The sequence below is a fragment of the Canis lupus genome, unplaced genomic scaffold, assembly GCF_011100685.1.
Source record: "Canis lupus familiaris isolate Mischka breed German Shepherd unplaced genomic scaffold, alternate assembly UU_Cfam_GSD_1.0 chrUn_S1787H1984, whole genome shotgun sequence".
Lineage (NCBI taxonomy): Eukaryota > Metazoa > Chordata > Mammalia > Carnivora > Canidae > Canis > Canis lupus.
In genome coordinates, this window is record NW_023330642.1 from 30,917 (window position 1) to 44,315 (window position 13,399).

Genomic DNA, 13,399 nt, shown 5'->3' on the forward strand with positions numbered 1-13,399 from the left:
TCGTAAAAATTAGTTTATTAATCTAAAAGAAAGCAGAAAGCAAAGAAAATGGGAACAAAGCAGGTCAAACGGAAAGCAAACAGGATGAGAGATTTATATCAACTGTATCAATAATCAGAGTAAATGAAAATTGTCAAAAAATAAAAGAAAGAAAGAAAATGGTCTAAAAGCCTCGATTAAAAGGCAGACTGTCAGAATGGATAAAAATGTAAGAGACAACCATAGGCTGCCTATAAAAAATTCAATTTATATGTAAAGACACACACACAAATAAATAAAATAAATAAATAAATAAATAAATAAATAAATAAATGTAAAGACACAAATTTGTGAAAAGGACAAAAATAAGGATATACCACACACACTTGACAAAAGAAGGCTGAGCTTGGGTAGCAATATTAATGCCAGGCAAAATAGATTTCAAAGCAATATATATTCTCATGATGTATAAGGTCATTTGTTAATGACGAAAGGGTCGACAAATAAGCATAACAAACCTAAATGCTTATGAATCTATTAATAACATCAAAATACATAAGGCAAAAATCAACAGAACTGCAAAGAGAAGCAGGCAAATTTACAATTTTAGTCTGAGATTTTAATAGGCAGAAAATCATCAAGGATATAGAAGACTTGACCACCACCATCTTTCTCAAGTATCCATGGAGCATTTACCAAAAGAGATTATATTCTGGGTCATAAAATAAACCTTAATAAAGGGAGTTAAGTCAAAAGGATTGAAGTCATGAAAGTGTGTTCTGTGACCACAAAGTGATCAAATTAGAAATGAAGAACAAACCTACCTCTGGAAAATACTCAAATACTTGCAAACTGATTAATAATGCACATCTAAATAACCCCTGGGTCTGGGTACCTAGGTGGCTCAATGGATTAAGTGTCTGCCTTTAGCTCAGGTCATGATCTCCGGGTCCTGGGATTGAGCCCCATGTTGGGCTTCCCACTCAGAGGGAAGGACGCTTACCCCTCTGGACCTCCCTTCGCCTATGCGCTCTCTTTCTCTCTCTCTCCTTCTCTTTCAAATACATAAAAATCTTTTAAAAACCCTTGGAATAAAGAAGTAATGAAAAAAGAAATTACAAAGTATCACATATTGAATGAAAATAAAAACATAATATGTTAAAAATTTCTGGAATCCTCCAAGAGTAGCACTCATCTCACCATTTATAGCACTGAGGTATATATTAAAAAGAGAAGGAGGCGGGGCAAGATGGCAGAAAACTGGGTCCCGAAGTCACCAGTCCCCACCAACTTACCTAGATAACTTTCAAATCATCCTGAAAACCTATGAATTCAGCCTGACATTTAAAGAGAGAAGAGCTGGAATGCTACAGTCAGAAGAGTTCGCGCTTCTATCAAGGTAGGAAGACGGAAAAACATAAAGAAATAAAAAAGCATCCAAGGGGGAGGAGCCCCCATGAGGAGCCAGGCAAAGGCCACGCAGCTAGTGCCCCCAGGACAGGAAAGCCCAGTCCTGGAGAAGCAGAAACTTTACCAATCTTCCTGGAAGGAACGGCGCTTGCAGGGAGCTCGGACAGGATCCCAGAAGGGGTACAGATGCCCTCAGGCTCCCAGGGGCACTAAAAGAGCAACTGCACTCTGGGGGAAATCCCTCCACACACTACGAGCTGAGCTCCCTAAAGGGCTGGACGCCGCGCCCAGTGGGGCCCCGGGAGCAGCTCAGGTGGCGGCCACTGCGCGGCCCCGGGAATGTGATTCCAGCGGTGCAGGCCCCAGAGCCCAGGGCACCGGGGACACAGCCCAGGATCCGGCACTCCCCCCGGGGCAGGTAGAGGCCGGGAGGACACAGGGCAGCAAGGACGCTCCTGCTGCCACGCGGCCCCGAGCTGTGCAGATCTATGCCCCCTTCCCCCGGACCACCCAGGCCCCTGCGGACTGGGAGCTGTGGTAGTTACTGCGGGAGCTGACTCAAGAGATGGAGAGCTGGCTGCCGCCACTCTTGTTGTTCCTCCTGCTGTCACCTTGTACCTGGGACTGAACAGGAGCTTCACAGGATAAACAGCTTGCACTGAGCCCTGCACCTGGCAAGGGGCTGGGCAGCTCCCCCAGGTGCACACACCTGAGAATCACCACAGCGGGCCCCTCCCCCAGAAAACCAGCTGGAAGGACAGGGGAAAAAGCATTGACCAAGCAGCACTGGAAAGTCCCAGGGGGAAGTCAAGGGATTTACAGTATACAGAATCAGAGGATACCTCCTCTTGCTTTTTGTTTTCTGTTTGTCCTCCCCCTTGCCCCCCTTTCCTCTCTTTTTCTCCTTTTTCCAGTACAACTTCTTTTTGGCCACTCTGCATTGAACAAAATGACTAGAAGGAAAAACTCACCTCAAAAGAAAGAATCAGAAACAGTCCTCTCTCCCACAGAGTTACAAAATCTGGATTACAATTCAATGTCAGAAAGCGAATTCAGAAACACAATTATAAAGCTACTGGTGGCTCTAGAAAAAAGCATAAAGGACTCAAGAGACTTTATGACTGCAGAATTTAGATCTCATCAGGCAGAAATTAAAAATCAATTAAATAAGATGCAATCCAAACTGGAGGTCCTAACAATGAGGGTTAAAGAGGTAGAAGAACCAGTGAGTGACATAGAAGACAAGTTGATGGCAAGGAAGGAAAAAAAGAGAAAAACAATTAAAGGGTCATGAGGAAAGGTTAAGGGAAACAAATGACAGCCTCAGAAGGAAAAATCTAGTTTAACTTAGGGTTAATAGGGGTTCCAGAGGCCACCGAAATAGACAGAGGACCAGAAAGCATATTTGAACAAATCATAGCTGGGAACCTCTCTAACGTGGGAAGGGAAACAGGCAACCAGATCCAGGAGATAGAGAGATCGCCCCCTGAAATCAATAAAAACCACTCAACACCTCGATAGTTAACAGTGAAACTTGCAAATTCCAAAGATAAAGAAAAGATCCTTAAAGCAGCAAGAGACAAGAGATTCCTAACCTTTATGGAGAGAAGTATTAGGATAACAGCAGACCTCTCCACAGAGACCTAGCAGGCCAGAAAGGGCTGGCAGGATATAGTCAGGGTCCTAAATGAGAAGAACCTGCAGCCAAGAATACTTTATCCAGCAAGGCTCTCATTCACGATAAAAGGAGAGAGAAAGAACTTCCAAGACAGGCAGGAACTGAAAGAATATGTGACCACCAAACCAGTTCTGAAAGAAATATAAAGGGGGACTCTGTAAAAGAAAGAGGAAGTCCAAGGAAACAATCCACAAAAACAGGGACTGAATAGGTATCATGATGGCACTAAATTCATAACTTTCAAGAGTAACTCTGAACATGAATGGGCTTATTGACCCCATCAAAAGGCGCAGGGTTTCAGACTGGATAAAAAGAGCAAGACCCATCTATTTGCTGTCTATAAGAGACTCATTTTAGACCTAAGAACACCTACAGCCTGAAAATAAAAGGTTGGAGAACCCTTTACCATTCAAATGGTCCTCAAAAGAAACCAGAGATACCTATCCTTATATCATCTAAATTAAAGTTTATCCCAAAGACTGTAGTGAGAGATGAAGAGGGACACTATATCATACTTAAAGGATCTCTCCAACAAGAGGACCTAACAATCATGAGTATTTATGCCCCGAATGCGGGAGCTGCCAAGTATAACAGTCAATTAATAACCAAAATTAAGACATACTTAGCTAATAGTACACTAAAACGGGGAGATTTTAACATGTCGCTTTCTGTAAATGACACATCTTCTAAGCCCAATATCTCCAAAGAAACAAGAGCTTTCAATGATGCACTGCACCAGATGGATTTCACAGATATTTACAGAACTTTACAGACAAATGCAACTGAATACACGTTCTTCTCAAGTGCACAAGGAACTTTATCCAAAATAGACCACATACTGGGTCACAAATCAGGTCTCAACTGATGATAAAAATCTGAGATTGTCCCCAGCATATTTTCAGACCATAATGCTTTGAAACAGGACTAAATCACAAGAAGAATATTAGAAGAAATGGAAACATGTGGAGGTTAACTACCATCCTGGTAAAAGATGAAAGGGTCAACCAGTAAATTCAGGAAGAATTAAAAAGAGTCATGGAAACTAATGAGAATGAAGATACGACTGTTCAAAATCTTGGGATACAGCAATAGCACTCCTGAGGGGGAAATATATCGCAATATAAGCATCCCTCAAAAAACTGGAAAGAACCCACATGTAAAAGCTAATCTTGTATCTAAAGTTGCTGGAGAAAGAACAGCAAATAAAACCTACACCTGGCAGAAAAAGACAATTAATAGATTTGAGCAGAACTCAATGAAATAGAGAGTCGAAGAACTGTGAAACAGATCAACAAAACCAGGAGTTGGTTCTTTGAAAGAATAAGATACACGAACCATTAGCCAGCCTTATTTTTTTTAAATTTTTTATTTATTTATGATAGTCACATACACACACACACACACACACACACACACACAGGCAGAGACATAGGCAGAGGGAGAAGCAGGCTCCATGCACCAGGAACCCGACTTGGGATTCGATCCCGGGTCTCCAGGATCGCGCCCTGGGCCAAAGGCAGGCGCTAAACCGCTGCACCACCCAGGGATCCCCATTAGCCAGCCTTATTAAAAACAAGAGAGAAAAGACTCAAATTAGTCACAAATGAAAATGGAGAGATCACCACCAATACCACGGAAATACAAACGACTTTAAACACTTAGTATGAGCAGCTATACGCGAATAAATTAGGCAATCTAGAAGAAATGGGACTCATTTCTGGAAAACCACAAACTAGCAAAACTGGAACAAGAAGAAATAGAAAGTCCAAAAAGGCCAAACACCAGGGAGGAAATTGAAGATATCATCAAAAACCTCCCAAGACACAAAAGTCCAGGGCCAGATGGCTTCCCAGGGGAATTCTATCAAACATTTGTAGAAGAAACAATACCTAGTCTACTAAAGCTGCTCCAAAAGATAGAAAGAGATGGAGTACTTCCAAACTCATTCTATGAGGCCAGCATCCCCTTAATTCCAAAACCCAAGACCCCACCAAAAAGGAGAGGTAGAGAGAATAACCCTGATGAACACAGATGCAAAAATGCTCAACAAGATAGTAGCCAATAGGATCCAAAAATACATTAGGAAGATTATTCACCATAACCCAGTAGGATTTATCCCCGGGATGCAAGGCTGGTTCACCACTCGTAAAGCAATCAATGTGATTGATCATATCAAGAAGAGAAAAAACAAGAACCATATGACCCTCTCAATAGAGGCAGAGAACACATTTGACAAACTACAGCATCCATTCCTGATCAAACCTCTTCAGGGTGTAGGAATAGAGGGAACATTCCTCAGCATCTTAAAAGCCATCTATGAAAAGCCCACAGCAAATATCATTCTCAATGGGGAAGCACTGGGAGCCTTACCCCTAAGATCAGGAACAAGACACGGATGTCCACTCTCACCACTGCTATTCAACAGAGTACTAGAAGTCCTAGCCTCAGCAATCAGAAAACAAAAAGAAATAAAATGCATTCACACTGGCAAAGAAGTCAAATGCTCCCTCTTTGTGGTTGACATGATACTGTACATAGAAAACCCAAAAGACTCCACCCCAAGACTGCTAGAACTCATACAGCAATTCAGCAGTGTGGCAGGATACCAAATCAATGTCCAGAAATCAGGGGCATTTCTATACACTAACAATGAGACTGAAGAAAGAGAAATTAAGGGATCAATCCAATTGACAGCTGCGCCCAAAACCATGAGATGCCTAGGAATAAACCTAACCAAAGAGGTAAAGGATCTCTACCCTCAAAAGTATAGAACACTTCTGAAGGAAATTGAGGAAGACACAAAGAGATGGAAAAATATGCCATGCTCATGGATTGGAAGAATGAATATTGGGAAAATGTCAATGGTACCCAGGGAAATTTATACATTTAATGCAATCCCTATCAAAATACCATGGACTTTCTTCACAGAGTTGGAACAAATCATCGGAAGAGTTGTATGGAATCAGAAAAGACACCGAATAGCCAGGGAAATATTAAAAAAGAAAACCAGAGCTGGGGTCATCAAAGTGCCAGATTTCAGGGTGTACCACAAAGCTGTGATCATCAAGACAGTGTGGTACTGGCACAAAAACAGACACCTAGGAAAATGAAAAAGAATAGAGAATCAAGAAATGGGCCCTCGACTCTATGGTCAAGTTATATTCGACAAAGCAGGAAAGACTATCCACTGGAAAAAAAGTCTCTTCAATAAATGGTGCTGGGAAAACTGGACAGTCACGTGCATAACAATGAAACTAGACCATTCTCTTAAACTATACACAAAGAAAAACTCAAAATATATGAAAGATCTAAATGTGAGACAGGAATCCATCAGAATCCTAGAGGAGAACACAGGCAACACCCTTTTTGAACTTGGCCACAGCAACTTCTTGCAAGATACATCCATGAAGGCAAGAGAAACCAAAGCAAAAATGAACAGCAAAATAAACAGTCAACAAAACTAAAAGACAGCCTCCAGAATGGAGAAGATATTGGCAAATGACCTATCAGATAAAGGGCTAGTATCCAAGATCTATAAAGAACGTAGTAAATTCAACAGCAAAGAAACAAACAATCCAATCATGAAATGGGCGAAAGACATGAACAGAATTTTCACAGAGGAAGACATAGACACCGCCAACAAGCACATGAGGAAATGCTCCGAATCAGGGGCCATCAGGGAAAAAGAAACAACAACCACAATGAGATACCACCTCACACCAGTAAGAATGGGGAAAATTAACAAGGCAGGAAACAACAAATGTTGGAGAGGATGCGGAGAAAAGGGAACCCTCTTACACTGTTGGTGGGAATGTGAACTGGTGTAGCCACTCTGGAGAACTGTGTGAAGATTCCTCTAAGACTTAAAAATAGATCTACCCTATGACCCAGCAGTTGCACTGCTGGGGATTTACCCAAAGATCCAGATGCAGTGAAACGCCGGGACACCTGTACCCCAATGTTTATAGCAGCAATGTATAGTAGCCAAACTGTGGAAAGAGCCTTGGTGTCCTTCGAAAGATGAAAGGATAAAGAAGATGTGGTCTATGTATACGATGGAATATTACTTAGCCACTAGAAACGACAAATACCTACCATTTACTTCGACATGGATGGAACTGCAGGGTATTATGCTGAGTGAAGTAAGTCAATCGGAGAAGGACAAACATTATATGGTCTTATTCATTTGGGGAATATAGAAATTGCATCCCCAAATGGTTAAGAGGAAACCTTGTATATATACAAAAATAAAATTAAATACAAGGAAAGTCTAGAATGTAAGTGTAAAAATGGAAATTAAAAGTCAAAATAAAAAGGATATTATCAGAGATCCCTGGGTGGCGCAGTGGTTTAGCGCCTGCCTTTGGCCCAGGGCGTGATCCTGGAGACCTGGGATCGAATCCCACGTTGGGCTCCCAGTGCATGGAGCCTGCTTCTCCCTCTGCCTATGTCTCTGCCTCTCTCTCTCTCTCTCTCTTTTTTCTCTCTCTCTCTGTGACTATCATGAATAAATTGTAAAAAAAGATATTATCACCCAGTTGAACAGAACTGAGCAATATACCATATCCTATGTCTTTTTGTTAGAGAAATATATCCCAAAGGAAAAACAAGCAGGACTTACATGTATATAGAAATAAAATTAAGTACGGTGAAAGAATAGAATGTAACTCTGAAGGTGAAAGTTAACCAAGACTTGCAAAAAGTGGTCACTTTTCTATTTGTAGAAATGCTGCAATTCTTTCCTTAGATGTCTGGTTGATTTCACAGGTGTTCAGAATGATTTGAAAGCTCTCTGGCTGAATTTCTGGGATCAGACAAAACTATGTTCTCCTCTTGCTCTGCCATCTCTGACTCAAGTGGCTTACATTTTCTTCCTGCGTTTTCTAGTTATAAAATATGTCATTCATACAAAAATACATGTCTGACTTCATGAAGAATAAAATGAGCAACTTCACTACTCAGATTTTTAAAAAAGTCTTTCCGATGTCTCTGAAGCTCCCACCTGGCTTCCTTTCTGCTTATTTGCTGAGTATTTAAGTTTTGCTCTGATCCGCCAAAACTTTTCTGTCATTCAACTTTGTTTCTCTGCATTGTTTGGCATCCTTCACTTTCCTAAGAATGTACTAGCCAAGGTATTAGATTTTTGTTTAAAACAGTCTCATAGGCCATCATCATACATTCTCTCTCTGCTGATTTCCTTTCTTCTAAAGCTCTGCCTCTTCCTTCTTCCTCTGAATTCAAACTTTATAAATATTTTTCTTTCCTGTTTCTCTTTCTGTTTTGAATGATCTCCTTTGATGTTTTTTGTCTGTATTTTCTTTCCTTCTTTTAGACTGGGGTAGGTGGGTACCAAAATGTATTTTTGTGTCTTTATAAAACATTAATAGATGAGGATGCTTTTCTTCCTCACCGTGGATTACTAGCCTCTACTACCTAATAATAGATTAATTTTTATATTCACATACTGAAAATAGATATTAATAATAACTTACAAGAACTCTTAATATAGTTACCCTGTTAACCCTTCAACTGCCATATGTGTCATAAAAATCTTTTCCATATTTTTTTACTTAGCAATGTAATTTAGTTGGTATTCTCTCAAACAATGAGAGATTGGAACAAATGAGATATCATAAGTATAGATTTGTTTATGTGATAGAACCTATTATCTATTTAAATAAGTATTAAATATTTCTTCTTAAAGGACCTGACTTACTCATTCTATACCTTCTGCAGGCTTAAGAACCACTTAATAAACATGTTAAGAAGGATATTAAGTAAATATGAAAATGGAGAGCTTCCTTTCTATGGAGATTTAAAAACCAGTCAAACGGAAATGGAAATTCAGATTAATATGCTAAGACAGAAGGTAATTTTTAATTAGTTTTGGGACTCTAAAATCATTGGGAAATAAATCCCTCTGTGCTTTGAGCAGTAAAATACAGATTTTCCTAGTAATCTTACATACTTGATATATATTTTTGGTAATAACTTTATTGAGATATAATGAACATAAGATGCATATTCAGGGATCCCTGGGTGGCGCAGTGGTTTGGCGCCTGCCTTTGGCCCAGGGCGCGATCCTGGAAACCCCGGATCGAATCCCACGTCGGGCTCCCGGTGCATGGAGCCTGCTTCTCCCTCTGCTTGTGTCTCTGCCTCTCTCTCTCTCTCTCTCTCTATGTGACTATCATAAATAAATAAAAAATTAAAAAAAAATTAAAAAAAAAGATGCATATTCAAAGACTACCACAATCCATTTTAGAACATTTTGTCACCGTAAAAATAAACCCTATGCCCTTTAACTGGCACCGTCATGCTAGTTTCCCCCTCCCTATTCTTCTTAGCCATAGGTAGTCACCGTTCTAGTCTCTGTCTCTATCGATTTGCTGCTGATTTTGGACAGGTCATCTCAATGGAATCACCAAATATTTGATCCTTTGTGACTGCCTTCTTTGGTTTAGCATGTTTTTAGATTTATTTTGTGCCATGTGTCAGAACTTTATTATTTTTTTATTTCTGAATACTATCCCACCATATGGACAGCCCACGTTTTATTTATGTATTTATCATTTGGTGGACGTTTGAGCTGTTACACTTTTTGGCTGTTGTTAATAATGCTGTTGTGAATACGCATGTACAAGCTTTTGCGTGAACATTTCACTTCTCTTGGGTATATACTTATAAATGGAATTGTTAGTTCATATGTTAAAGGACCTTTAACATTTTTGGTTTAAACCTTTTGAGGAACTGCCAGACTATTTTCCAAACTGGCTGCACCATTTTACATTTATGTCACCAGTGTTTGAGGATTCTCATTTTCCCTGATTCTTGTCAATGTTTGTCATTATCTGTTGTTTTTGTTATAGCTATTCTATTGGGTGTAAAATGACACGTTGTAGGGGTATTTTCATTTGTTTCAAATTTTTATTTGAATTCTCGTTAGTTGACATATCATGTAATCTTGGTGTCAGGAGTAGAATTTAGTGATTCCTCACTTAAATACCCAGTGCTCATCAGTACAAGTGCCTTCCTTAATACCCATCACTCATCTAGTCCCCCCTGCCCACCTCGACAGCAACACTTAGTTTATTCTCTATGGTTGAGAGTCTCTTATGGTTTGCCTCTCTTTCTCTCCTTTTTTTCCACCTTCCCCTATGTTCATCTGTTGTTGGCTTTTTTTTTTTCTTAATTCCACATAGGAGTGAAATCATATGGTATTTGTCTTTCTCTGACTTATTTCACTTAGCATAATACACTTGTTGAGTTCCATCTGTCTTGTGGTTTTAATTTGCATATTTCTTAGAACTAGTGATGTTGAGCATCTCACTTTATATGTGGTCATTATTCATTTCTATATCTTGCTTAAAGAACTAATCATTTATTTTGCCCATTTTTATATTGGACTGTCTTTTCATTATTGTAAGAGTTCTATCTATATCCTAACTACAGACCCCTTATCAGGGATATGATTTTCAAATATTTTATTCATCACCTTGCCTTTTCACTTTTGCTTGATGGTTACATTTGAAGCATAGAAGCTTTTATTTTTTAGATTTTGATGAAATCCTTAATCTGTTTCTGTCTTTTGATGCCATATTTAAGAAACTGTTGCCAAATGCAATCACGAACATACACACCTGTTTTTTCTATGAGTTTTATAATTTTAGCTCTTAATATTTCTTTTCTTTTTTTTTAATATTTTTTTTCAATTTTTATTTATTTATGATAGTCACAGAGAGAGAGAGAGAGAGAGGCAGAGACACAGGCTGAGGGAGAAGCAGGCTTCATGCACCGGGAGCCCGATGTGGGATTCGATCCCGGGTCTCCAGGATCGCGCCGTGGGCCAAAGGCAGGCGCCAAACCACTGTGCCACCCAGGGATCCCTAGCTCTTAATATTTCATGTTAAGTTTGTACATATGTTGTGAGGTAGAGGTCTAATTTTATTACTTTGTGTGTGGATATCCATTTGTCTCAGTACCATTTGTTAAAAAGACTATTCTTATTCCATTTTAGTGTCTCGACACCCTTGTTGAAAATCAATCCACCATAATTTGAGAGTTTTTTTTTTTAATTTTTTTATTTATTTGTGATAGTCACAGAGAGAGAGAGAATGAGGCAGAGACACAGGCAGAGGAGAAGCAGGCTCCATGCACCGGGAGCCCGACGTGGGATTCGATCCCGGGTCTCCAGGATCGCGCCCTGGGCCAAAGGCAGGCGCCAGACCGCTGCGCCACCCAGGGATCCCCTTATAATTTGAGAGTTTATTTTTAGATTCTCAATTCTAATACATTGACCTATATGTCTATCCTTAGGCCACTACCAAATCAAATTTTATGAGAATTCTTTCCTAGTCCTCTTGCAAATTACCACTCATTTATATTACAATTATGTAATAAGTCAATGTAGTAGAACCTAACTTTACTCCTGTAGAGACTTATACTTTTTGAAGGAGCCTTTTGCCAGCTTATGTCTTGCTGACTACCTGACACAATGAGAAGCCAGGCTCAAAAAGATAGAGTCCCGTTTCTCTTCTCCAGTAATACCTGTAGTTTCTCACTCAGTGCCTCCCGCATCCATTTCCATCGTCTTGGTTGTAGGATCCACTGTCTACTATGTACTTCGTTGTGTTTTATTAACTTGTTATAATGCATAGACTCACCCATAGATTTCACCATCTAGGATATAAAGGATTAACTCTGGGTTATCAGCCTTCCTGTTTGGAAGTCTTGCTAATCCATCATCTTAAAGTTCACAATTAGATACTCTTTTGACCTGGTTCTTGTGCATACAAGACTGGCGCCGATCCCGTTCTTGGCACAGATCCTACATTCTTGGAAAACAGAGTTGCCTGTATCCATCTTCTTTTACTGAAATAGAAAGATATGCATAGCTGTACTTTGATAGGTCAATACGTAATTAATAGAATAAACATTTCATTACATTATGTCAAGAATACACCTGTAAAATATCTTGTTGCATTTAATTGAATTATCAGGGAAGCCCGGGTCCTCAGTGGTTTAGCACTGCCTTCAGCCCAGGGCGTGATCCTGGAGACCCAGGATTGAGTCCACGTCAGGCTCCTTTCATGGAGTCTACCTCTCTCGCTGCCTGTGTCTCTGCCTCTGTCTCTCTGTGTGTGTCTCTCATGAATAAATAAATTAAATATTTTTAAAAACAATCAAATTATCAGAGACAAATAGTAGGCGAGCAATTTGAATCACAAAAAAATTTCAAAGTGAACCTATATGATATGGAGAAGCATTCTAGTACGATATAAAGATGAGATAGTCTTACTACCTCCCCTGAAAAATAAGCTTGCAGTAAGATAAAGGAGAAATTATATTTAATTTAAGTGTGCCAAAGGACAATACATTTGTTTCGCTAATGAAAAGATTAGAAATTATTCCATAACGTTCTCCTTATGTCATCACTGATGAAGGGAGAATGAAGATTATTGATTTAAAAGCACTCAATGCTGCCTTTCTTTTAGAATTGCAGTTACTTGAATTCAGATAAAAGGTTCCGTTTTGCTTATTAAACTTTTACTAGTTGTTCAGCTGTTATACTTCAAATCACATGTCTCTCTGCTTGCCAGTCGTTTTTCTCCCCTAACATGAGGGGAAATTTAAAAGAGGAGTTCTTGTCTAGTTTTAATAATTTGTAATTGAAGGGATTCTTTAGAAAAAATGTCTTAGAGAAAGGAAGATGGTGGCAGGGTAGGAGGAGCCTAGACTCACCTCATCCCACTAATACAACTAGATACCTATCAACTCATCCTACATACCCCAGAAATCTACCTGAATACTGACAGAACAAAGGTCACAACTAAAGAGAGAGAAGAGGCCACTTTAAAGAAAGTCGGAAGTACAGAGATATAGTTTAGAAGAGAAAGAGATCCTATCTGCAGCAGATGGGAGGGAGTAGTGGTCCCAGCGAAGGGCAGGAGAGAACACCTGGGAATGCACGTAGCCACTGGCTTGGAAAAGGAGAGTGGCTGAATTTCCTGAGTTCTTGCAACTATGGAGGGCTTAAAGCCTGGAATTTTAAAGGTTATTGGGCTTGGCTACTGGTAGAAGGTGTAGGGCACTATACTTGGAGAGAGGCACACAGAACGGAAGCAGCTGGCTGGTGCCATTTCCCTCCCCTGGCCCTGAGCACAAACACAGAGCCACCTGTGGGAATCAGTGCCACTCTGACACCAGCTGCCTAACTTGCTTACACCAGCCACCACCCGTTTGCACTCCAGGGGAACTGCCCTTTTGAATCATGCTTGCCTCAGTTCCAGCACAGCAAGCCCTTCCCCCAGAAGACCAGTACAAACCCCTGCG

At 40.0% G+C, this 13,399-nt stretch overlaps 1 protein-coding gene across 2 annotated transcripts in view; it reads left to right on the forward strand.

Moving 5' to 3' along the window:
- The first annotated feature begins 8,781 nt into the window (after positions 1–8,781).
- LOC119878661 (ankyrin repeat domain-containing protein 26-like) overlaps positions 8,782–13,399 on the forward strand; it is a 31,079-nt gene continuing 26,461 nt past the window's right edge. Inside the window, exon 1 of one of the 2 annotated variants that reach the window (XM_038589251.1) lies at positions 8,782–8,936. In XM_038589251.1, coding sequence (XP_038445179.1) covers positions 8,826–8,936 — 111 coding nt within the window. In that variant the 5' untranslated portion in view covers positions 8,782–8,825. The remainder of the gene's footprint in view (positions 8,937–13,399) is intronic. The other variant, XM_038589250.1, reaches the window with a different exon arrangement.